The sequence below is a fragment of the Apteryx mantelli genome, chromosome 5 (genome assembly GCF_036417845.1).
Source record: "Apteryx mantelli isolate bAptMan1 chromosome 5, bAptMan1.hap1, whole genome shotgun sequence".
Classification (NCBI taxonomy): Eukaryota; Metazoa; Chordata; class Aves; order Apterygiformes; family Apterygidae; genus Apteryx; species Apteryx mantelli.
In genome coordinates this window covers 38,754,668-38,780,855 of record NC_089982.1, presented here as the reverse complement: position 1 = coordinate 38,780,855, position 26,188 = coordinate 38,754,668, and the positions used below count along the sequence as shown (strand labels likewise).

Sequence of the window (26,188 nt, the reverse complement as noted above, 5' to 3'; positions counted from 1 at the left end):
TTACTGTAACTATAGTCCATTGAAATATTCAGTATAGGGGAGTAAGAAGTAATCACCCAGAGAAAATAAAACCATAGCTAATATAAAGCCTATGTAAATTAGGGTGTGAGAAGCTACTATGAACAATTGAGAGGAGAAAAACGTCAGTAATGCTGTTGACTGGAGTGCAGAAATCCCCAGTGTTTGCTGACCCAAGACCACAAATCTGCACTGCCTAACTCAGGAAGCAATAGAGCTGTTTGGGTGGTATTGTGTGCAAGTAGATAAGCCCCATTTTTCAGAGGAATCTGGTGTCTTCCCTACCTGTGGTGTGACTAATCCCCAGTCTGGATAATTTACTTGCAGGTAATCAAGAGCTGACTATATATCCAAATGGAACCTGCAACTATGGCTACACAGCTGTTATTTATGTATGTAAAGGGATGTATTTTAAATGAATAAAAATATTCCTTTGTTCATTGCAAGAGACCGTTGCATCTGTTTAGTAGCCTAGCAATGTGCAGTTCTGAGTGGTACAGGTTTTTTTATTTCCAAGGTACACTATTGAGTCCTAACTTCTGATTGATACCTCTGCTATAGCTTTGACAGGCAATTAATCTAGGTAATAATGGCATGAAATTGTTGCAGTAAATAAAGCATTTCAGGTAAGCGCTTTAGTGCTCAAAGAAGCCCATGGGGATATTTCCACTCGTTCTGATTTCCTTTAAAGATTATCTTGGCCACAAAGTACTATTATTTGTCCTTGCAATATGAATTTTTACTGGAAAGCTTTAATGCAAATTCTCTTATATCATAACGTCTTATAATAAATTTTCACAGTTTGGCTGATGTTCTGATTTAAGTCTGCTCTAAAACAGAAGGAAGGAAAGTAGCCTAAAATAGCAGTTAAAGGAGAGATTTGAGGGTCAAGAATTATTTTCTATTTCTATCACTAGTTTAGGTCTCAGTTCAATATCCCTTGAAGTCACAGGAAATCCTTTTATTGACTTCAGTAGATTTTGGATCAGGTACATTCTCTCTGACCTTGGACAGGTCAGGTGCTTTCTGGGCTTGGATATGAAATGTGCACACTCCGCTTACCTATCTGACAGCTTGTTACAAAGCTTTATTTATTCACATCTGTAAAGAGTTTAGGACGCTCAAATGAAGGCCACTTCTTAAAGTCTAAGCTGTTGTTTCTGTGTAGATTAATTTGTTTTACCTTCCCACTCACTGCCAACAATGTTTAGTGCAATGAAATCCTGACAGTCTGTGTCAACAACTGAAAGCAGTTCTTTTATGACAGAGAGAGAAAAGAAAAAGAGAAAAAACAGACCTGAACTCTTCCCCTTACAGAGAATGTGTTAGTCAAAGAATTTCATTGTGTATGAAAATAAAAATTGTCTGTCATTTAAAAGGGCCTTCTCATGAAAGAAATGCATGTTAAATTAAAACGGCTGTTATTTTTTTCATTCCATGGCAATATGGACCCCTCCTGGTTCTTGATGAAAAGTGAGGTGAAATATCGCACGACTGAGCTACAGAGAAAATATCAAACTGTTCCAAGTGCATAAGCCAAAATGAGTGTTTGGAGAGAGATCACCGTGTCATGAGCTCATGCTGGCAACGTGTTTTTTTCTATGAGTGTAAACTGAGATTTGAGCCTGAGAGAGACCTCGTATTGCGCCTCACAGGAGCACTTTCACGTGTGTTGTTTTCTTTAGCATCAGCGAGGATGTTGCAAACCGCTCCCGGACCCAGAAAAATACCTGCAGTCCCCAGCGACTCCTCCTGCCTGATGGCCACCACGGCTTCCCTCACCACTGCGCAGCAGTGAGCAGAAGACAGAGTCGGAGGTGATAAAAACCTCCAGCTTTCACGGAGGGGTCAGCATAACTTTGTTCTGCGTAACTACCCGGTTTCGCCCGCCCGCCTGAGACCTCTGCCTGTTCTCCCTGGAGACCTGGCGCCCTCGGGTAGGGCCGGGCCGTTAGGGGTGGGGCCGGGCCGTTAGGGGTACAGCGTCTGGGCATTTGGCTGTGGCTAGGGCCGCGGCAGGGGCAGGGCGCTGCAAGCACCGCTACGGCGAGGGAGCCCGGGAGCGAGAGGCGCGGCCCTGCTGAAGCGGGGAGAGGAGGGAGGTGGCAGCGGGCTGGTTGGCGCCGCATGGCCGCCGGGTGGCAGTGCCGGGTCGGGCCCTGGTGCCTGGTTCCCGCGGCGGCTGCTCCCGTGGGACGTTGGGGACCCCCGGTGGGGTGCAGCAGCGCTGGGCCGGTCCTGCGGGGGAGAGCAGCCCCCGGCCCTGCTGGAGCAATGGTCGCTTGGAAACGGGGGGAGTGCCCCAAGCAACTGGTGTTTTGCTGCAGTGACGGGAAAGGGGTACCCTGAGCACAGCCCGCAGGTGGTAAAGCGCTGAAGGTGGCCTCAGACTCTGAATTTCAAGTCAAGTAAGTACTTGGCTGCACAGAAACAGCCTGTGTTTGAACTGGCTGGGATGTTTGTGCCCTTCTGAGTACTGGTTCGTTTCTTCCAGACTTTAGCAACTTTGGGATGTCTGCTGGAAACTATGTTCCTCCCTTTTCAAGCATTTATGCCACCGTATTACTGAGCTCTGTTTCAAGCAGAGCCTGATGTATTTCTACATATTACCATTTTAGAATTCCTTTCAGGAGTATCATATCTTTATTATTGGCAAAGCCTGAAAAGCATGTTACTAGTTCTTTTCGTCAATGTACTAAGAAAGGCTAATAGCTCTTGTTAGGAAAAAATGTATTTTAAAATAGATGCACTCTTCTAATCCCCAATATGCCGGAATCCAGTTTTAGAATATGGTTGAGGTCAGTGGGATCCTGGGTGTTGGAGCTCTCCCCAGCTGCGTAGACCCAAAGAAAGAGGCGCCTACTTTGACAAGCAGGTTTTAAGAATCTTGTTTCATTTTCCTGATAACGCTGGTCAGCACAGTTTAGCAAAGTGATATGTTTTGTGTTATTTTGAAAAAGCAGCCTTAAAGCTTTTGGCATTGGCATTTGAAAGCAATGCAGTCAAGTCAGGCATGAACAAATGGCAAGTGTAATTGAGGCAGAAATAGTGAGGTAGGCCTACAAACAATTCTTGCCTAAAATTAGACATATGAATTTAACTTAGAATAATTTTAGTCTTTCTATGGTATTTTCTCATTACTGTAGTCACATTCTAGGTGATTATGCCCCTTATTTTTGTTGGCAGCTGGAACTAAACTGCTGTTTGAATGTTTCAGTAAACTGCAGTTTACTGTAGTTTCAGGAAACGCAGTTTACTCTAGTTTCAGTAAACTGCTGAATGGATGTAGTTGCATTCTTCGTACATGTAATGTATGCACCTGGTTTTAGAAGTACTGCTTTCCCTTTACAGATGCTTACCAGTCTTCCTCTTTCCTCTAAATATATTACCGAAGTTTATCTTAAAGCCCTGCTTAACGGAAGTTTCTCCTTCCTATCCATTATGGTTGTATGTGTTGTGAAATACAAACACTGCTCTTCGTTTCTCTTGCTGAATGGTATACAAAAACATGATGGCCCATAAACAATTAAAGGTAATAAAGTCAAGGAGGTGAATATTCAGGAATATGACTAGGAGCAATGAAAAGAGGTAGAAGAAGAGATTTCACTGATGGTTGTATGTTGGGGAACAATCTGCTTTGGGAAATACTGGGATCCCTGTGCTCGAAACTTTAAAACTACTGCTGTGACTCTGGTATCTCAAGCTTTCAGATTATTAAAGTGTCTGATGGTAGAATTCCAGCAACCAGAGCAGAATATACCTAGCTAATTTTGGTAAAAGCCTACATGATTTTATTCTTAAGCTCACCAGGAGAAAAGGTCAGTGATCGAGTACAGCTAGAACAGGCTAAGAAAAGCAAGCAAGGAAAAACAAGCTCCGAGGCAATACCTTGGGAGATGCAGGGTCTGTTGCTGACTCCCTGTATGACTGGGAGTCAGCAACACTGAGTTAGCAAGTAGCACGGAGCTCCTCAAACCAATACATTCGCACTCTGCAAAAATACTAGTTGAATCTAGAAGCCACGATGGTGAGATAGTTGGGGCTTTTCTGGGATGTAACCTGCCACGTAGGTCTGTTATGTCAGGCTTGGCACTCAGGGTGTAGCTGTGACACCTCCAGCTGAAGAGCAGGGTCAGCAGTACTTCAGGGCTCTTTGTCCATTGCTTGTTGCAGATATGCCCTACGGACAAGTAATTTAAAGTCTGTGTGCTTCTACCTCCTTGTATGGAATGGTGATAATGAACCTTCTTCACCCCATAAAGATGCTGTAAAGATAATTTCACTAAAAAGAATGAGGAGCTTGGATAATTCAGTGAAAGCACCATAAAAATAAGATTCCCCCTATAGACATGGAGTGGCTGGAGGAAGCTGGCAGAAAACCTGCTTTTAGACTCTGACATGTCTGAAAATAAGGCTGATTCAAATGCCAGGCTGTTGAGTATCTGCTTATATGTCCTAAATTAAAATGGGCTATTGACTTATGTCTCCAACACTTGTATTTGGCTTAATTTCAAGCAAATAGGATCCACTAATTAGGATTTGCACAAATATGTTCTCACACATAATAAAAATGGGTGGCTATCAAAAAACTGTTAGGTGTTCCCCTACCAGTTATTGAAATGAAATAGGTGTAATTAGCTAAACAGCAGTTTACTTCCAGCTGCCAACAAAAACAAAGCTGCTACAAAATGTAGTGCAAACATCCGCTCCCCTCTGGCCTCTGGAGGGTTTCACCCCATCCAGCCCCACCTTCAGCTGTCACCTTCACGAAGAAATGCATAGTACTGCATAATACTGTGTGCCCTGAAAATCAGCAGGTCAGAGCATTTACAAACTGGAAAAAGGAGGATTGCTTTGTTTTGTGTACTTATGGCTTTTTGGTTTTTTTAATAAGCTATTCAAGAAAACAGGCAAACCTTTTAGAATCATAATTGTGATAGTGTCATTTGGAGCGCAGCAGCCAAGACCCAGGCATTCAAACTCCTTATGAAAGTATCATCTGGAAAAGGAGTGCAAAGGCTCAAAAACTCCTGATGAATTAGTTGCTTTTAGGTTTTTTTTGTGTGTGTGAAAATAGCCAAGAGCCTTAATTCACACATGGATTACAGTATGTTTTAGTTTTAAAAGCAAAGTCCTTTTCTGATTCATAGCTATTTTAAATAACTATTTAGCTCAAAACAGCAAGGGAATCAGCTGGCATACTGGCTTAGCATATTAAGATACAGCTTTGTGTGTCGACCCTCTCTCCTTTCAGTGCCACAAGCTTGAGTCCTCAGCAGGGACTTAAACTGATGAAGTGATAGCAGCAGGTTTCCAGATCTCAAGCATGCTGTGTGGGCTGTTCTGTGGCGAGGGCAGCTGCCCTGGGAAACTGGATTTTCATAGATTTGAAAGCCAGAAATGAACATTCTAATCATTTAGTCTGACTTCATTTTACTTGGTAATTCCTGCCTAAAGCCCTGTAATTGGTGGTTGAAATAGAACATATCTGTTAGACATCTTGATTTAAAGACTCCAAGTGACAGCAAATGCATCATATCCCATGGTATTCTGTTGCAATCATTCCTACTATTTGCATCTTGTTTGCAGTTTGAACTCTGACTTCTAACTTCCAACTACTGTATTTTGACTTGCTGGCACCAGTAGTGAAGCTGTGTAAAAAGTTAAGCAAAGTTAATGCTGGCTAAATGAAGTCTCTGATGAGAAATTTGGGAAGAGATAGTTTAGAGCAATCCAATATTTGATGACTTATGTCTTCAAATATGGTTTTAATGGTTTCATTTTGCTTGTTTTCAGCCAAATCTTGCTTTTCAAAGCTTATATAAATTTATATTTTAGAAGCGTATGAAATGTTGGGATATCATATCCTGTAGATATGGAATGACTTCTCTGGTGTTGCACTCTCATCCCTGAGTTGAGAGGCTGCATCAGGATGAAGATTACCTGTGGATATAGAGCTCCTGGAACCACATTTGGTCATTCCATGCTTTTGGTGTTCATCTTCAGTTCAGATTACAACAGGATTTAGTCCTGTTCGTTTCTCATGTCCATGTCTTTTCTCTGCTTTTGTTCCTCTCCCATGTGCACACAGAATGTGACTGTTGAACCCTGCATAGACACAGTGGCCTGTTCTAATGGATCTGACTGCAGGTTGTCATCTATTATGTGAAAAAAAGATGAGTCAAAACAACATGCATAATCTTAGGTGGAATTTCAATACAGTAGTTAAAGGACATTATAGTATTATCAGGCTTTCTGGAGTTCACCTCCAGGTTTTATGGAGACCACTATACTTCAGATTCAGCAGTTGCAGGCAGGTGGCAAAAGACTTGGTGAAAAGCAATCCATGTGGTTGAAAGAGTGTGTGTGTTTATTGCCTAGCCCACAAGAGTGAACTCCTCTCCATCTTAAAGGGATTGCTTCAAATCTGCATCAATTTTAGAATAACAGACAGCAAAAGAAACAAGCCTTCCCTCTGATTTAAACATAATTTTCTAATATATTAATTGTGATATACATTGCAAATCACACAGGGAAGTGAAAAGCAATTTAAAATAGGGGCTTTACTTTTGCATAAATCCTATTTATAAGCTGAGCCACAGATTGTCTTATTCTATCAATATATTTAAAAATACTCAATGGAGTGTTAAAATATGAGTGAACATGTATCTAGCACAATTTTGTTTAATTCTGTTAACTTATTTTCATATTTTATAAGCTTCTTCCATAAAAAAGAATCATGTCTTATCTATAGAGAAAAAATGTCTTCATCCTGCAGGGGGATGGTGGGAATAATACTGTGTGAAAGACAAACGCATTCAAAGTTTTCAGGCAGATTCAAATACGCTTGAGCTCTGATTCTGTAAATATATTTGAACTGTGAGTTCTGTGTGATCATGGGACAAAGAACACCCATGACACTGCTACTTTTCCTCTAGTTAGTCAGGAGGAGGCTGTTTGGTGAACCCAACCACTGTGTGCCAGGCAGCTAGGAACAACACACTTGACAAGCAATGTGATGCTTCATTTTGCAATTGTCCAAGTGTGAAGTAGAGATGGAATGGGATCAACAGCAAAGAGACTAAAAGATCTGTAAGACGAAAACACAGCATCAGGACAGAGGATTTGGCCTGTCTGAGAGAGACAAGTGAGATAAGTGAATTGGAAGTAAAACTATTGTTGTGAAAATATTGATCTGAGTAATCTTACTGTGATGGTTATATCTGAAGGACAAATTCTGAAATAATTGCACACAGAAGGTGGCAGCAATACCCACTCCCCAGACAGAGTGAAGGCATCACAGTACATTTGGAACTAAAACACAAACAAAAAAAACCTTGTATTTTTCCTACCTGTAGCCTCATAGCTCTCAAAACATGAAAATCTTTCCTACCTTTGAAGATAAAATCAGGTACATTACTTTCAGTCAGATTCTGGCAACAAAGCAATTCTTGATCAGTGAAGGCTAAGCATCTATTCCACAGCAAAATGAGTTTTGCAAATCAGTTTGTGAATGAGAGTGAAGGGATAGCTATCAGTTTAAAAAAAAAAAAAATCACTCTAACTACCTTTTGCTGCATTTATAAGAAAACCAGTCCTACACATAGATTTCTATTATACTAACTGTGACCAGCCTTCATTTGGTCACCAGCAAATCTTGTGCAGCTGACACTCCTTCAAAGAGGTGTTGCTGAAATCAATATACATGTACCTGGGGATCTATAAATAATGAAACACCTGATAATCTGCAAAGTTAACACTTTCTCCATACATAGCATATTCCAGGTTGAATATCCATGCTGACCCCAGCCAGTAAGGCTGTAGACAGACATCCTTTCTTACATCCAGCTGCAATAGTTGAAGATATTAGGGCTTCCTCACCCCACAGTTTTGCCAGCAGGGTGATTTATTTGGGATCTCCATAATCCACCATAGGAAAAAGTCACTGGGGTTAACGGAAATCATTTAACAGAAAGCATTGTTTAAGTATTTCTTAATCTAATCTTTGTCCTTACAACTAAACCCAAAGAGGAGCAAGGAACACCACCTGGTAGGCAGAAATGGAAGTGTGCCTGCTGTCTGAAAGGCACTAACATCTAGCTGAGAGCATACTGTCTTCAAACAGCACGGGAAATAACCTCATGGAAAGATTCTTTTTCTTTTCTTTAGTTCTGTCTGGAGCAGTTCAACCATTCCCTGCTCTCAGCTGGCTGCTACCTCCCATCCGATGAGTGCTGGAATGGATTTTTGTAGCGCTCCCACCCTGTGTCAATACCAAGTCAGCTGGTTTGGCTTAAACTGCTGTTGCTGAAGACAGTATGCACTAAGCAAACGAGCTGACTTTGCTGTGGAAAAGGAAGTAGTCATGCTGCTTTACCACCTCAGCTATGTATATCTGAGCGTGGGAGGGTCACATCTTAAGCTGCCACAGCTGTTGTGTAGGCAAGAGGTTTGTAGGTAGAAGTAATTCTAACAATGACAGGCCTTCATGGTTACAATAACATTATCTCTGTTTCAGTGATCCTCTGTGCTCTAACATCTCGCCACAGCTTTAGTTTGTTATAGTTTAATTCTCCTTGAAGGAGGAAGAATTTACAAATATTCCAGGGAGGATTAGACTATAGCAAACATTGTTTTACAAATACAGGCTGATTAAATTTGAGCAGCTGATACAGTTATCACCTCCCAGTTTCCTTCCGTGCTCCTTTCCTGGAGGTTGGATCCCTGCCACAAGAACAGCTGAACTGGCATGTGAAGTTGCACCTGGATCACCAAAGTTTGGTGTCTAGCATAGTAAAGTAGAGCAATGCCAATTTAGGGTTGCCTGAAGAGGCAGGGCTGGGAACATCAGTGGTTTGAAAGTCACTTCACATGTTGTTTGTCTGCCTGCGGAGTCAGGGGAGGCCACCTCCAGGAAAGCGCTGAGAGGGCAGCTAGAGAAGTAGCCATTACTTCTGACTGAGGGTGCTGGCTCACAAATAGAAGGTCTCTTTTAAACTGGGGTGTTGGTTAGCACACTGTAACCAACATCCCTTGCCATCAAACAAAGGTATGTCTAAATGTGCTAAAGTCAGTGAAGATGCAAATACACAGTATGCTCTTCTGTCACCTTTGGATACTATAAGTCTTTGTAGGTGTAAGTAGCTGTCAAATGTCTTTACTGCAAGAGTGACCTGTTTAGGATGTCGGAGTTAGCTAGTGCACTAAAACTTTGCACCCTTACTTCCTTTAGAATAACTGCCCTGTGGCAGCTTTTCTCTAGCTCTCATGTGATGTGTCTATTTTTCATGTATGTCAATATGTCACTGACAGGGAACAGCAGGAGTAGCTAAATATATCCAGGAGACTGCAAGCATCTCCTTAAGATTTAGAAAGTTCTGTTTGTGATTTGCAGAAGAAAAGGGATGAGTTCATGAACACGGCAAAAGAGAGGGAGTGAAAAAGCTTAAGGAAGGGAATGGAGAAAAGAGGAAAAAGCTCAGAAAAGGCAGAAAGACAAGCTGGAGGAACACTTACAAGATAAGGCTGATGCCCTAAGTAGACAGAACATCTCTAGTGTCTGAAAATGCAGTATTTCTGGAAATGTGCTGTAGTCAGGCAGTCTTTTTATATGACTTTATTGATATAAAACTGATAAAGTGCCTAGGCCTCGCAAAATACAAGGACTCTTTGTTATGTATTAATACTGCCAGAACCACAGACAAACAAGTCCATCTTATTTTTCTCTGCTGGTATCTGAATACAGAACTGCATTCTTTAGGCACTGCCTGAGCTTGGCAACAGCAGGTTTTGTTTGTTCCTCAGTAAATGTGTCTGATTGAACATGATTCACATGTTTTCTTAGTGACTGCATGGGATATGGCTGTTTTTCCAAACTTGCTGTGATTCAGTGGAATTCAGGCATTTTCATATTGAACATCTGTGACTTGGGGAGGATCCGTGTGTTTCTCAATGAATATGAATGGAACTGGCAAAGGCCTCGGCGTTTCCTTCTTGCTTCTATGCTTGTAATTATCACAATGTATAAATATACAGAGACTTTCTCAGAATGTTTTACTGTGTCTAAGAAGATCTGACAAAATCTGGCTTTCGCTTAGCACTATCTATGTAAGGAGGCAAGTCAGATACAAAGGATAGGATCTCGTGTCTCCTCTCCCCCCCACACAGACTTCTACACTTATTTTAGAAACGAATTATCTCTTACCTGGATACATTGAATTGTGAGGTTGTAACAATGTTGGAAAAAATGCTCCTCTTCCTCTTCTGCTCCCCTAAGTGGATATTTGAAGGCTGTTACAGCAGCTTTGCCCCTCTTCCTTGGGGTACTCTAGGGGCTCTAGGAGTAGTACTTGTGTAGTTCCTCCTAGACTTGGAAAAGTGGCAAGCAGCAGAACAGCTGTCCTCCCAAGTGCCTCTACATAGAAGAGGACCTAGCTATAATAACTCCTCCTGCCACTTTCTTTTCTTTGCCTTGATTTCACTTGTCTGTGATAGGATGAATTTGCTTTTCTCTGACCACCAGACTGTTCCCAGAAATAGTGAAATTAAATGTGGTAAAGGACCAGTGGGAAGAGCATGAGACCTGTAACCGTTGAAGCATTGTGCTCAGCTTTCATGAAAAGACGGATGTCTGGTACTTAGCATTTATACGGTGCTGTATATTCTCAGTGTCACTGAAGAAACTCTAATTCATCCTTACAATGCCCAGTGAGATACGGGAGTCAAGAAGAGTGGAAAAAGGAAGGAAATTTGGTCCCACTGAAGCTGATGGAAGTTCCTACTGAAAGCTTATTTCTGGTAAATACTTCCCTGCCATGCTTTGCACTATTTACTGATCTAATAATGCTAGGATAAAGAGCAAGCCTTTTCACGGAAAAATGAGGACCAGAATATTAAGGAGAAAGAAATCCTTGCTGAATGTAATAAACCCGTTTATCCTTGCAGGCTTCTACCTGCTTTCTGTTCTCCTCCGTGCTGAGGCAGGCATCTGCCTTTAGAGGTAGCCCGTGCTCTGGTCACCGCTATCCTTGCTAAGCAGCCCGGTCAGCCTCTCCCTAGAAACCGATTTTTGCAAGAGCCCGCCCCGAGCTCAGGGGGGCTGCAGAGCGGCGCAGCACGACCCTCACCAGGCGTGATGCGGCGCGCCGGGGGCAGGGCGGCGGGGCGGGGGCTGCGCGGGCGGCGGCGGCGGCGGCGGGGAGCTGCCCACCCCGCCCCTCGCGCACACTTGTCCTTCCCGGCTCCGGCGCGGCTGGCGGCGCTTCCTCCGCGGCGGCGGGGCGAGGGCTGCTGCCCCGCGATGCCGGCTTAGCGGCGGCAGGCGGCGGCGGCGGAGCATGGCGCGGCGGCTCCCGGGCGGCGGCGGCGGCGGCGGCAGCAGCAGGTGCCGCGGCGGCTCCGCGCCGGCCGCCCCGTCGGGGAGGGCGCTGGCGCTGCTGGTGCCGCTGTGGCTGTGCGCGGCGCCGGGCGGCGGGGCGGCGGTGTACAACCTCAGCCTGGCGGTCGACGAGGGGCTACCGGCGGGGACGCCGGTGGGGGACATCCGCGCGGGGCTGCCGCCGGGCGCGGCGCAGCCGGGCGGCTTCCTGCTGTCGGAGGGGAGCGGCGAGTCGGCGGTGCTGGCGGACTTCCACGTGCAGACGGACACGGGCATCATCCGCACGGCGCGGCGCCTGGACCGGGAGCGCCGGGCGCGCTACAGCTTCGTGGCGGCCACGCTGCGCGGCGAGATGGTGCAGGTGGAGATCGCGGTCACCGACGTGAACGACCACCCGCCGCGCTTCCCGCGGGACTGGCTGCAGCTCAACATCTCCGAGCTCACCCCGCCCGGCACCGCCTTCCGCCTCCCGGGCGCCCGCGACCCCGATGCCGGCCGCTTCGGCACCCAGGGCTACACGCTGCTGGCGGAGGGCGGCGCCGCGGAGGAGCCGCCGCTCTTCCAGCTGCGTTACGGGCAGGCGGCGCCGGGCGCCTCGCCGGAGCCGCTGGACCTGGTGCTGCTGCGGCGCCTCGACCGGGAGCGGGCGGACGCGCACGGGCTGGTGGTGGAGGCGTGGGACGGCGGCAGCCCGCGGCGCCGCGGCCGCCTGCGGGTGGCGGTGCGGGTGCTGGACGAGAACGACAACGCGCCCGCCTTCGGCCAGGCCGAGTACCGGGCGCGGCTGCGGGAAGACGCGCCGCCGGGCACCGCCGTGTGCCGCCTGCTGGCCACCGACCCCGACCTGGGCGCCAACGGCGAGGTGCGCTATGCCATCAACCGCCGCCAGAGCGACGCCGACGGCTACTTCGCGGTGGAGGAGCGCAGCGGCGTGCTGCGGCTCCGCCGCCCGCTGGACCGCGAGGCGCGGGCCCTCCACCGCCTAGTCGTGGAGGCGCGGGACGGCGGCGCCCAGCCCGAGGTCTCCAGCGCCCTCGTCTCCGTGGTCGTGCTGGACGTGAACGACAACCGCCCTGTCATCCGCCTGCTCTACCTCACCGAGAGCGGCGGCCCGCGGGTCTCGGAGGGCGCGCGGCCCGGCGACTACGTGGCCCGCGTCTCCGTCTCGGACGCCGACGAGGGCGGCGAGGCGGGCGGCGGCATCGCGCTGGCGCTGCGCGGCGGCGAGGGCGCCTTCGCGCTGCGGCCGGCCGGCGCCGGCGTCTTCTTCCTCTGCGTGGCGGGGCCGCTGGACCGCGAGAGCCGCGACCTCTACGCGCTGCGCCTGCTGGCCACGGACGGCGGCGCGCCGCCGCTCTCGGCCGAGGAGCCGCTGCTGCTCCGCGTCGCCGACCTCAACGACGAGGCGCCCGCCTTCCCGCAGCCGCACTACCGCGCCGCCGTGTCCGAGGCCGCCTCGCCCGGCACCGCCGTGCTCCGCCTTAGCGCCGTCGACGCCGACGAGCCGGGCTCCGCCAACGCCGAGGTGCGCTACGCGCTGGAGGGCGACCCCGCCGCCCTGGCGCTGCTGCGCATCGACGCGCGGAGCGGCGCCGTCAGCACCCGCGGCCGCCTCGACCGCGAGCGGCAGGCGGCGCTGGAGCTGCGCGTGGTGGCGCGCGACGGCGGCCGCCCGCCGCGCGCCGCCTCCTGCCGCCTCAGCGTCCGCGTGGAGGACGCCAACGACAACGAGCCCGTCTTCGAGCGGCAGGTCTACGCGGGCCGCCTGCCCGAGCACGCGCCGCCGGGCCGCTGCTTCCTGCAGGTGAGCGCCGCCGCGGAGCCGCCGCCCGCCCGGAAGGTGGCGCCCCCGCCCCGGGGCGGCTCTCCTATGGGAGCTGGAAGAGCGGCGCTGCCCGCCTGGCCCGCGGCCGCCTGCGCTTCCGCGCCGGCCGGGTGCCACCTCGGCGGGATCGCGCGCCCGGCCGCTCGGCGCCTCCCGCGCCCGCGGCGGTCTGGGCGTGGGTTTGACCCTCGGTGCGGCCCGGGCGGGCAGGGAGGCTCCGGGTGAGCCTGCTGCCCCGGTGCTTCCCGTCGCGGTCGGGGCTGCAATCCTACCCGTTTTCCAGTCAGCAGCGTGTTTCTGTTCCAGAGTGCTGCAAAGATTTTCTTGTAGTGTGTGGCCCTGTAGAGCTGTTTTTTTTTTATTTTTTTCCCCAATAAATAAACCCTAGCTATAGCTTAAGAATCACAGATATAATAAAAGATATACTAAAGGAAACATGCATTAGAAAATATTCTGAAGTGAGAAAGTATTTTTTCTTTTTTATGTAGCAATTATGGAGTGTGTATATATTTTTTTTTCTTAGGGCTTTATATTTTCCCCCAAAATATCCCTTAGGTTTTCTGCAACGTAAAATAGTTTAGCCACCGCAGTGAATGATAATGCGTTTTGTTGCGTAAAGGTGAGTGCTTTGATTAGAAAGGGCATTCATTGTGTCGCTAATGTGATACTGAACATGTCTTTCATTTCAGCTCTCTGGTGGGGTGTACCCTGGGTTTTGGTCTGCTGCCCTTAAATGCATAATTTAATGATACTGCCACTCCTATTTAGCACTCTGATTGAATGCTAGAGCTGGCTCAGGGGAGCTCAGTTAGATAGGGTATGCATACTACTGTAATCTTGAAGTGTCTTTAAAAATATTTCTTTATATATTTCTTATCCCATAAAACTCTTTTAGTGTGGATGTAGATAATGAGTACAGAAGCCCAGAGCATCAGAGATACTTAGGTGTCAGCTCTCATTAAATCTCATAGGGAGTTAAACTGCCAGATACTTTTGAGAGCTTGGGTTAGTCCTCAAGGTAAAATCAGTTTGACCTGTCTTTGAGAGTAAGTATGATGCATACTAAAACTTTACAGCAGAGAGAAAGCCAGACAACATAACACTGGGGGACCTGCAATTAAGAAGCATTTCTGTGGCTTTGTAATATTTTCACAGAGCGCTCTCGGCTAATGAGAATCAATTCATTCTGCCTTTACAGAAAATGATTAATGCTAATACAGGAAACTTTGTCCATCTGAAAATAATTCATTCTTTGCCAGTGGAGTTGAATGGGGTCTTTGCAAGGTCAATATTTGCAAGATATCCCTTTGCTTTTAGCTTGGAAGGAGATTTCAGAATTTATACATTAGAACAAAGCAAAGTCTTTTCCAGCAGTAGAAGATTCACAGCAGCTAATCCCAGGTGAGGGTACAAATGTTTCAGAGTTTGTGCAGAACTATATAAGCATTTGGTGAAAAACTTTGCTTAAAAAGAGGAGAGGAGAACTAGAGAGAGCTGAAATATTTCATTTTTGTATTTGTGAAGAAAAATCATTCTATCTTTGTCTCAGGGTGGCCTACTTTAAAAAAAGTTAAATATCAAGAGTGTCATTGATGTTTTGGGTCTAACAGAAACATTGTATTTCAACAGAGAGCATTTTCCTTTCTGTGTTTTTTTTTTTTAATTGTAATCTGATCTAAAAAAATCTACTATTTGCACAGCTCTGATAAAATTTTCATGGGTTGATTTTTAGGAAAGTTAAGCTCATAGAGCTTTTTATTTCATATCCCAAACTTGAATGAAAATGAGAATCCAATCACATTCCTTTGTTTTTCCTCCCCCTGTCTTTTATACAGAGTAAAACATGGGTACCCTACTGTGTTGGCCCTAGGAAAGCCGAGGAGAAAGCTGATAACATAATTTTAAAAAGTTTATCTTCTCCCAGCCAAAAGTGAGATGCTTTACGGTACCTTCAGTCACCTTATGGCTGAAGTAGTATCAGTGAGTTTGACTGTGTGGCTAGCAGTCCGTGGTGCTGAAACAGGACTTGAAAAAATATTTGGAAGAAAATGTGACAGCTTTAGACCACTATTGGAGTCAATGAATAGTGATTTTTACATTTGATTTAATCATATACAAGAATCTTCAAGGATTTGTGAAGCTTTTCTGTAACAATTCTTTTTTTTTTTCTGTTCTGTTTTTTTATTATAGGTTTTGATATACTAATTGAGAGTGCAGATTTTCCAGCAGGTCAAAGGTGTCTCATACTGTGGGCATCATACATGGTGTATTAAATTTTGGAGCTATCACCATGCTACCGTAATCCTGTTTAGAGAGTTAAAAAAAAATAAATAAAAAAAGTTAGATCCTAGTGGCTGAATGATCAAACCTGGGAGGTTAAAGCCAAATGTGAATGAGAATGAGGCATGAGAGATGTGTGTAGGAGGAATAACAGATGAGCATCACATGCGCTACCAGGGAAGAAAGCTGGTGTTTCTACTTGCAAGTTAATCCTCAATTATCAGTGATGTTTGTGTTTCACTGTGTACTAGGCTTAATAGGTTTTGAAGCTTTAAACATACCTCTCTTTTAGAGTTACGCACTTTCAGTCTGTTCCTCCGTTTTTCTTCTGCTCAGCTATCATGAACAGGAAAAGGGCTGCTTTATTTTCGTGGATCTTGGAGTTGTAGAGGAGGAAGCTCTTCCTTTGGTCAAGCCATTTTTCATGGTCTGTGGTACAAGTCCTGCCTTTCACTTGGCTCTTGAACTTAAGAGCTAGCATGAAATAGAGACAGCTCCAGACTCTGTTACTGCTGCTCCTGGAGAACTGAAAATGAACTGAGGCACTGAAGCAAGCTGCTCATTTCTCTTAGCTTTCTCTGCTCCCCAAACCTGGGGGCAGCAGAAGAGGACTGCAGTTGTTCTACTGCACAGAGACTGGCATTTGTGCTCCGTTTTACTTTCGTATCACAAATATTGAAGCTAGAAACCTGTTAAATTTTCCGATCTTTTCACTCTGCAATCGCAGAGGCTTCTGCAGTAGTGTGTGTAGAAGTCTGTTAATTAGTAACCTGTGCTTGGTGACTGGTAACAAACGATTATATTATATATCATGTGTCTAGAGCTTTCTGCCTTAGCACTTTGCTGTAGCTCTGTCCAGCTAGTAAATACCGGCAAATGTATTCCCTTGCGTTCTTGACTGTGTGTTGTTAATAGATTTTTTTTTTTTTTCCTTCTGGGAAATCTTTTACTTCTACTGTGATTATTATTTAGGTTTTCTTCACCTCCCCTCCCCCTTTGGCATAATATCTCATGGAATAGCTATATGAAGTGGATCAACTTGCATATAAGTCTGTCTTTTACCAATTTCTCCTACTCTATAGGAATTCACTGGTTAGAATAATTAACTGCACACTTAGGAGATACAGAGTTTCCAGCAGCTTCTGGAAACGCTGCTTTATTCCAAGCATATTTGCAGGCTTTTCTGTGTTGATAAAAGACTGTTCCTTACAGTATAGATTGGCCAATAAGAGAGAATCTGTATCCTGAAAGTAAGCGGAATTTATTTGCATCAGCAGTGGAGAAGTAATGGGTTATCAGACACTGGAAAGCAGGCCAAAAGTATACAGTGAAACACATAAGTAGATCTTTAAAGATGTTAAAAATCAGGACAGCTGAAGATAAACTTGTAGACCAAGACAATTAACAATGGCAAAAACATTCTCTTAAAAGCAAATTGAAACTAGCAGAAACATTCTCCTTGTGATACCATAAGCAGATGTTTTTCTAACTCTCATTAGTGCAAATGCATCAAAATCCTCATTTCTTCATGCAGAAGTACTGTATGTTGTTTTTGAGTTGTCATTCACCTTATGGATGATGTTTCTTATCCTTTAAGAAATAGTAAATGGCCCTGTAAATTCTTCCACAGATCGTGACAAAGGCTCACAAGTGGCACAAGTCTTGCGCATGAGAGTGAGACTGAGTTTGTGCGGTGCAGTCATTGCTATGGTAGATCGCAAAGGATAATGGCTACAGTCGTGTATGAGGGGTGTATTTTATGGTTTCTGTTCAAGGTGGTAGCAGTTCAAAACTTGTAGCCCTTGGGACTATTTCGTAAGTAAAATGGAAGACAGGACAGGCTGGGAGAAGGGATCTTTCTGCATAAGATGAATCTGTTTCCTGAGGCTCTCCAGTATGGCCTAGAAATGAGATAGGCTGGAGGAAAGAGCCAGAGAACCTCTGGCTGCATCTTGTTTTTCCTACTATACTTTTCATCCCATTCTCAAGGACCAACATGATTGTAAATGCCTGTAGACTTCTGAATGATGGTGATGATTGTGTCCTATTTCTTTACTCTTTGGTGTCAATTTGGCAATTTCAGGTGGATTTAATGTAGATGATTTATGCCTCTGTGATGATTGCACCTCTGTGGCCTAAGAGTGATGAGTGTGACGAAGTGTCTCTCTTCTGAGCCATTCTCCTAATATAATTTAATGAATTAATGAATAAACCTTTGCCTTAGACCTGCCTTGCTATCATAGACTAATTCTGATTCTTAATTTTATTTTCAAGTTTTTTTGAGTGATTATAGGACTTTTCAATACTTACTGTAATGGTTCTCTTTAGTATTAGTACAATATATCTCAGAATTACAGTACTGAGCTGCCAGTTTTGTCAAGATTTTCAGTCGTCTTGTTGAAGAGACAATATATTATATTTCTCTCTCTGTTATACCACAGGCTAAAATTTGATCTAAAGGGAAATAATTAAGCATGTCGAGTTGGCATCTCTTTCCCTTGTGTTGTCTTTTACATTGTTGGGGTGGAAATGCCTGGAGCCCCAGTTCTGCTTGGTATCCTCCAGGGACTCCTGCGTGCTTGAATATTTCTCCCTTATCTGGCTATGCAACGCTTAGAGCCAGAAAGGAGTTTGGCGACAGTGGCAGCTTTCAACTGAACTCATATGTTGAAATTAACACAAAATAAACATCTCCATTATACAATATAGTACATTCTGTATAATTTGGGACTTGTAGCTTGAACTTGCTTCCACTGCATGGGTATACTATAGGTTGTAAGGTACTCTTATTCTATGACATGAATGTCGTTCACTTTATACTGAACATGCATTCTTATGGTAGGTATAACAAATTAGGTATTTGTAATTGCATCTTGAAAAAAAACATAAGTTGTCATGAATTCTTGAGAGTCCTATCAGTAGCTATGTTCTAAATTTATTTTCTTTTATGGTTTATTAAAAAATGTATCTATTACCTTTAAAGTCATCTCTGATGGACCAGAAGAAGAAATAAAGCATATGTTGTCTGTCAGATGATAAAGACCTGTATGCATTCTGCTGTTATGAAAACTTGCACTTTTCTGGTCCATTAAGGCAACTGTTTTAACTCACTGGTTAGAGCTCTTCAGTTATTTTTATTTAAAAATAGCAGGTTGAGGTGTGGGGGGGAGGGGGAGGTTTGTAAATGCAATGGCATCAAGGAAAGATTTTGTGTAAAGCTGAAAAACCTAACCTAGGTATACCAGAAATTATTTCCTGATTAGGGAAAGGCCTGTGGATTTTTAGAAAATATATTTGAAGGCAATAATATATGTAAGAAGGATGGTTGTTTTTTTGAGAATTTTTAAAGTGTTTAGTATATTTGGGAAAAGTTGTTTATTCTTACTTGAAACATACATATTTCCAAGAGACATTAGCATAAGGAGAGAGTTCTCAAAAGACATTTTAACATGCATCTTTAACTTTTCTCTGCCTTCTGCAAAAAATGAAAGAAAAATAAGAGGACGAAAAGGATTTTTGATGTCTGGTGTAAGTGAAGGAGACGTGGAGGCTAATTGTCCATTGAGCCACTGATCAGGTAGCAGCATTGGCTGCAGACTGCATTTTTCTTCCCTTTCTTTCTCTGAAATGTTGGAAGAAGGAGCTGAAAGGACAGTTCATTCTTTGATCCTTTTCATTCTGGGTCATTTTGTCCACATTGCTGTTACTAAGAACAGACATGAAGCCAGCAAACTGTTTCATGTTGGTTATAAGGAGCTATAAAACAGACTCATCCTAATTAGAGGTAAGACAAAAAGAAGATAAAAGCAATTAGGCCATGCATTCCTCTGTTAGTTTCTTGAGCTTTCCAAGCTTAGTCTTCATTGCATCCACCTTCAAAAAGTAAGCTGCAGAAGAGTTAAGATTTTTGTTTGTTGGCTTAGAGTGGTATTTTATTTTGAAACTAATACAATTAAAAACAGGAAGACCAAAACCCAGGCTGAAGTACAGTTACAGCAAAAATTTATTATTTAACCTATAATTATAATGCAACACTATTTGTTTCATCCAATCTGTATTAGTATTTTACTGAGTCTGAAACCAGCTAGCCCATCATCGTTTATCTGTTAGAAGATGTATGATTTTGTAGCAATTCTTCCCCCCCACCCCTCCCTTCGATTCACAACAAATATCCTTTTGCATTCCAGAAGTCACTCAGTAGATTCTCAATAGACTATAATAGCTTTGTGGCAATAAAATCACTTTTCATGGCTGCACGCACCTTTTGTAATCCTTCAGATATGTGGCTTTACAGATACAGTTGGTCTGTGCTTGGAGATAAAAATGTCTCTTGGAGTCTGTGAAGCATCCTGCTGCTTCCTGTGCTGAGCTGACTGCATAGTGAAAGGGAGGAAATGAAAAAATTCAGAAAACAAGATAAATTGTTTTAATGATACTATTTGATTAGCTCTAAATGAATAGGATTCCTACATATCTTTTGTTTAAGAATTCTAATTATGGCATATTTCTATCTTTTTAATAATTGGAAAAAGTTCCATTTTAGTAATAGAAAAGTTTATAAAAATGAATTGGTCTGTTTCTTGATGCAGTCCTTTCAGTGCCAGTCTTAAGCACAGAAACCATGTTTTGTAGAAGTAGGAAGTTCTGATCCTAAAAAATTCAAGGATGTGAGAAGTGGAAGCCTTTGACTTTTGCTGCTTTTAGTTTGTGGTTACTCTTAAATGTGGCAAGCATTAAATTTTCAGTGTCCAACACCTGCAAAAGAACAGATTTCCTAAGGGAAAGTAATCCCCTCCCCATGACAGTGTGCTAAATCTATAGCTGTTTGATAACTAATCCCCCCACTTTGAGAACATATGAAAAAGAAATAGATTGAATGTGATGGCTCTTAATGCTTATTTCTGACTTCACTTAAAGTGAACCAGCTGCTAAAGGAACAAACATGACTAGCTGAAAACTTGTATTGGTATTGAACTTAAACTTGAAGATACAGACATTGTCTTATATTAAGAAATGTTATAGCCAGTAAGGGCCTTTTAAATGAAAAATGACTTCAAAAGAAAGCTAAAAGTTTGATTAAACATTGACAAGGAAACAATTAGCTTTTATTTGAGAACCCAAATTTGCATGAAAGTTTTTCTTTTTTTAAGTTTTTATTCTCAAAATTGCTGCAGAAAATGACCTTTTTCCCCCCAGTTCTAATGGCAGTCTTTTAATTGACTCAGCAAGTTAGTGCTGGGAAGAGGGAAGGTTTGGAGGCTTATGGGTGCCCAAGTCTTCTGAAAGTGTCTGCACACTTCAGTCTGGAGCTGTGTTGAGAAAAGATACACCAATGGTTAAGGTGATGTTGTTAGAGTAATTAGACATGTTCTTAGCACTTGGGGTAGTGATAGCGAAGTAATCAAATTATCTTCTTACTCATGTGCTTTGCATTGCGGAGATCTCTGTGTTAAAATAGTAGTTAAAAGAATACTTGGAGCACCAGTGGCAAAGATAGAGCCTTGAGTATCTTTAACTACAGAATTTTACAGAGTTTTATACAGAATAATGAATAAATGTTTACTGAAGTGTCCAGCAAGTGTTGCTGACCTTCTGGATTAATTATTCGTGAATTACTTTTTTAGATGGAAGGCAGTCCAATTCAGAAATGTAATGGTTTTGCTAGTGTTCATCTTTATGCAAAGAGCTGACTTCAGCAGTTGTTTTATAACACACTCGAGCAAATTATTAATAAGCTGTAAATGGCTGGGTATGGCCTGTCTGTTCATTTATCAAATATTAATGTCAGTTTATCATCTATGTAGATTTTCATAAGCTGCTAGGTCAGCAGAGAGTGAAGCCTTAGTCATTCCTGGAAGGTTTTAAAGCACAGGGAAATATATGAGTCGGAATTTAAGTTCTAAGCTTACTACGCAAATGGATTGACACATCATAGAATGAGTTTTTATTTTTATTTTCTTTTGCTGTGTGATTCATTCTTGAAAACAAACTTCTAATTGCATGCTGAAAAACCATCAATGATTCACAGAGTCTGCATTTCTCTTTTAAAATTCATGAGTTTGATTTAGAAACAATTAAGAAGTTTTATGTTCATTTTGCTTTCAGATAGCCAGCAGAAACTTGTGCTGCAGTGTGTTAGTGATAGTTTGTCTGAGCAATCCCTACCCTACATTCAGCATAAAGAGATAAGTAATATGAACACTGCTGTTAGCAAGGAGGAGTGGCGCTCGCTCTCAAAATGATTATACAGATCCTGCTACAGGTGTCAACGACCCAGAGGCACAAACATCGGCTAACAGAGCGCGCCTTGGGAAGAAATACTACAAAGCTCACTTTGTGCAGTTGTTATACATAAGACCTTATGTATGTATTGTGTCAGACCAATAGTCCATCTATAGCCCCATGTCCTCTCTCTCTCATAGGTACTAAAACTGTATGCCTGGGGAAGAGTATAAGAACAGGGCCAACGTGATCCATGCCCTAATAGACTCTCAGTCTCCAATTGCTTTCAGCTCAAGGACATCAGCAGCAAAATATGGTTTCTGCACATTTGTAACCCTGAATGGATTTTCTTCTGTGAAACTTATTTAGCTCCCAGCATTTCCCAAGTGCTTTCATCCACAGTGTGCTGTGGCGAGGAGTTCCACAGATCAGCGACCCCTTCCATGAAGAATCACCCCGTTGCTTTGACCTTGGAGACAGCTCGAATGAATGAATGAATGATTGGTCCCTACCGCTCATCATTTTATAGTTCTCTGTTGTATCACCTCTCCATCATCTCTTTTCCAGTACTCTGTCTTGTTAGGTGAAAAATGCAGCTAGTACTTGGGAAATAGTTGGTCTTGAACCAATGCTGAAATGTGCCATTGGTGAAGAGATAAAATTAAATCTTTTTTACAAAGGTGATGTAGTGAAAAAAAGCCTATGTTTTATAGTCTACAAAAACAGTCTACAAGAGCAGTTCAGTAATCTGTGTAAAAGAGGTTTCTTTCAGAAGGAGTAATGGATTCTTAGAATATTATTTATAAATCCCAGTTCATTTAATCAGTTCTAAGTGCTTTAAGACTCCTCTATAAAGATCTCTACAAAATCAGGAGCTTTTTTATTTCTTTGGCACTTAGTGAAATCATGCTTCTCTAGTGAATGTAGAATTACATGGGATTTATGCCATCCCTGGAGAACATGTCCAGTAGTGGTATACTGTTTAACATTGCTGCAGAAGGTGTGCAGACATTTCTCACCTTTTCCTACTGAGCTGTTCTCCTACGTGTGTGTGTGTGTGTATATATATATATATATATATATAAAAATACATGCATATATTATATATTTGTAAAAAAAAATGCAGCAAATTAAATACTTGTATTCTAACATGTACATGACCAAATGTAGTAACTGTCAGCATTTACTGTAACTGCCAGCACATACTAATGCAAAAGGAACGTTTATAAGGACCCATATGCTGGCCAGCAGTGCTTGGATGTAAAATGTCTGGTTAGTTCTCTTGATAATTACTTGGTCAGGATTTTTAGTGAAGTAGAGTGTTTGGATGCAGGAACTTTGTACCAAAGTATGTGGGTTATTGATGAAATTGTTCTATGTACAAAATCAGTGTAGTTCCTATTACTAGCTCAGTCCCACTTAAATCAAGCAATGCAAAGAAAGTTTGAACTAGGCCTTTCTTTACAGACCATACGGTAAAGACCATTCTTTATAGACCAAATTTACCACAGAACCCAAAGCCTCACCTTTCATGGTAGCATCTGCTAGTGAGAGTAAGCAGAACATATTTTACGGGAAGATGTGTGTGTTGCAACCCATTTTTGTGCCTATTTGCTTACTCCCACAAGCTTCCCTTTGATGTGTAGGTTACTCTAGTAGATTGAATCAAATCTGTGAACTTTGAAATACTGCTTTGTTTAGAAGAGTGTTTCTGTTCTATACTAAAAGTACAGCATTAGACACGCAGCTCTAGATTCTATCTCTCCCACTCCTCTTCCCCAAACAAAAGCATGCGTTACATCTATGCCAGATTTTACTAGGTCTGATTCCTGTTGTGTACGACTTTTAAAATAAAAATCAGGTTATTGTCATGCCTGTTTACTTGTATTCACAGGCTGTATTATTTTAAGAATAAAACTGTTGCAGTACCAATAGTATTTGCTGTAGTAAAAAAATGTACTAACTCTCAGCCTTGACAGATGTCTCGGTCTCCTGCATTGACCTTGTGAGACTCTCGCCTAGTGTTTTTTGTCTCCTCTTCCCCCTCCCTCTCCCCACTTATTCCCTCATGCAGGGAATTAGGTTGTCATGCTTTTGTCTGCTCCGCTTCCAGTGGCTGTACCTACATCTGGTACTGGGGAAGGGGTAACAGGAAGGGCAATTCTTAAACTAATGTCTGACTAAACATATGTGAGACAAACAACTTGTGTATGCTCTTTTTTTTTAAACGATTATAAACAAACACATATGGTTTAGTGTAACGTCCAAAGAACTGGATGTACCTTACTAATTAGAGAAACTGCTTGAGACTATTGCACTCATTCTTTTGTAGATTACGTTATAAGCTTGTAAAACCCCAATAAATACAATTTTTATATTACACATTCAGTTTTTCCTGCTACGTTTTGTAGTTGCTTTGAATTCTGAACTCATGTCCAGAGATACTAGAGTAGTAATTTATCAAATTTTTTTCTCTCAAGTGTCCTCCTGCACTGTGACTGCACTGGTAATAGACTTATCATTTGTATAAAACTTTGTTTTTTCTTAGATTCTTACCAAGTCACACATCTGTTCTTTATCTCTATTTATGTATATTTAGCTTATATATTAGAAGTTCTTCATAGATATATAGACACATAATTATTTTTACTTACAGATATGTTACAAGTCTTTTGATAGGCTATTGCTTTGGACATTTATCCAGTATGATTTTGTAACCAATTCCAAACATTTTTATTAATAACTAATTTTATGGATGCATTTCAGTTTGGTACTTTTATTGCTGGAATGCTTAATTTCATTTATGTAGAACTGATGTTGTGCCCTTACAGGGGCATGGAATCGATACAGCATGTCTTTATTTTGTGATACTTCTGTTCTGAAAAGATACTCAGTCTCTTAAGATGCTATCAAATGGAGGAGAAAAAGCTCCTTGAGACAAGGCTTATCACCTTGTTAATGCTTATGCTGTACATTGTATCATAAGATTTTTTTTTGGTGTGTTATTAGAATATATGTTAATTTCAAAAATGTATCCACAGGGAATTTAAACCTTAAAGTTTGCAGTCACGTGTGGGGGAAAGAGGATGATAACTTGTATGTACCAAGTTATTGCTTGCTCAATTTTTAAGTTTGGTTCCTGTTCTGAATATTTTTTTGTGCTGTATTGTTGTTGTTGCTCATGAAGACATCAAATAGAATTCTGTTTTATAGAATTTTGAGGGATGAAATCACTGAAAGCATTTTAAAATTCTTGGGGCTATACTTAAACTCCTTAGTTACTCTAATGTAGCTCTGGGATAGCTCCTTAGCACTGTTCTACTGTATCAAGGGTCAGTCGGTGTTTAGGGCCTTTTCAGAATCCAGTCACCAGCTAGTGATACAAAAATAGGACAGGGACCTTCATTCACATTACAGATTGGCTGTTTAACTTCAAACACAAGATTCAATAATGCTGTTTTTTAAAAATTAATGAACCTGGTAATTCCTGTCTGCCTTTTCCTTTTTCAGGTCTATAAGCCTGCGCAAAGTAAGTGTAAAATGCTGCCATATGGTAGTACTGTACAACAACAACACGCCAATGGATGTCTGCCCAGATCGTGAGGCAGTGGAGAGCTAGAATGCTATTTTCAAAAGTGCCTTTCTTGCACAAGCATGTGGGAATATAAGCCATGAAGAAATCAACCGGGACTTGCTCTTTGGGGTTTTTTTTTTTTAGGTTCTCAGCTTCTGAAAATCCCAGCTAATTTAATGTGTGTCTGTGTGAAAACCTGGCAGTTGAAACATAGCATTTGAAAGACTAACTGCTTTTAATTTTCAGGAATATTTGTTTGAATTTGTTTGCAGTGAGGACCAAAGGCAGTATTTAGGAGTTAGAACCTAACATTTGTAGAATGCTGTTATGGGACACAAGTTATTCAGCAGCTGCAGAAATTCTGTCAGTGAAATTCCATGTTACTATTAGTATATAGATAAAGAGAAAACATTCATGTTTACTGGGAGATTTTTTGATGTCTATTGGATCTTAGTGGTGGCCAGTTAAAACATACTTTTTGAAACCTTGATTTTATGCTATAGCATTATTCTTACTAATTGCTCAGAATGGAAACCATGTTTTAGGCCTATGAGCATAAACTAAATAATGGCTTTTTTTCTAAATAGTGTGGGTGAACATTAGAGATATTGCTGAGGTTTTCAGGTACAAATTTTAGTACCAGCTATCTCCAAAGGCTCCTAGTGGCCTCAGTAGTTCTTGCCTGTCCCCAGGTTTCTGGGGCATAAAGCAGAATTGCTCTATCTGCATAGGCAGACAGACATTTTCATCAAATCTGTAGACTCAGAAAGCTTGACTTTCTTCAAGCACAGCAGGTAACACCATAGTGACAAGTATGAGATTGCCGGCGTTGTAGCCTTGGAGCATATGTTATATGTAAGTTTGTTTGCCTGTCAAAACTTATGTTAAAAAA

The 26,188-nt window shown here is 42.8% G+C and overlaps 1 protein-coding gene across 1 annotated transcript in view; it reads left to right on the top strand.

Moving 5' to 3' along the window:
* The first annotated feature begins 11,354 nt into the window (after window positions 1-11,354).
* Window positions 11,355-26,188, top strand: part of DCHS2 (dachsous cadherin-related 2) — a 113,198-nt gene continuing 98,364 nt past the window's right edge. The window contains exon 1 of the mRNA XM_067297031.1: window positions 11,355-13,199. Coding sequence (XP_067153132.1) covers window positions 11,355-13,199 — 1,845 coding nt within the window. The remainder of the gene's footprint in view (window positions 13,200-26,188) is intronic.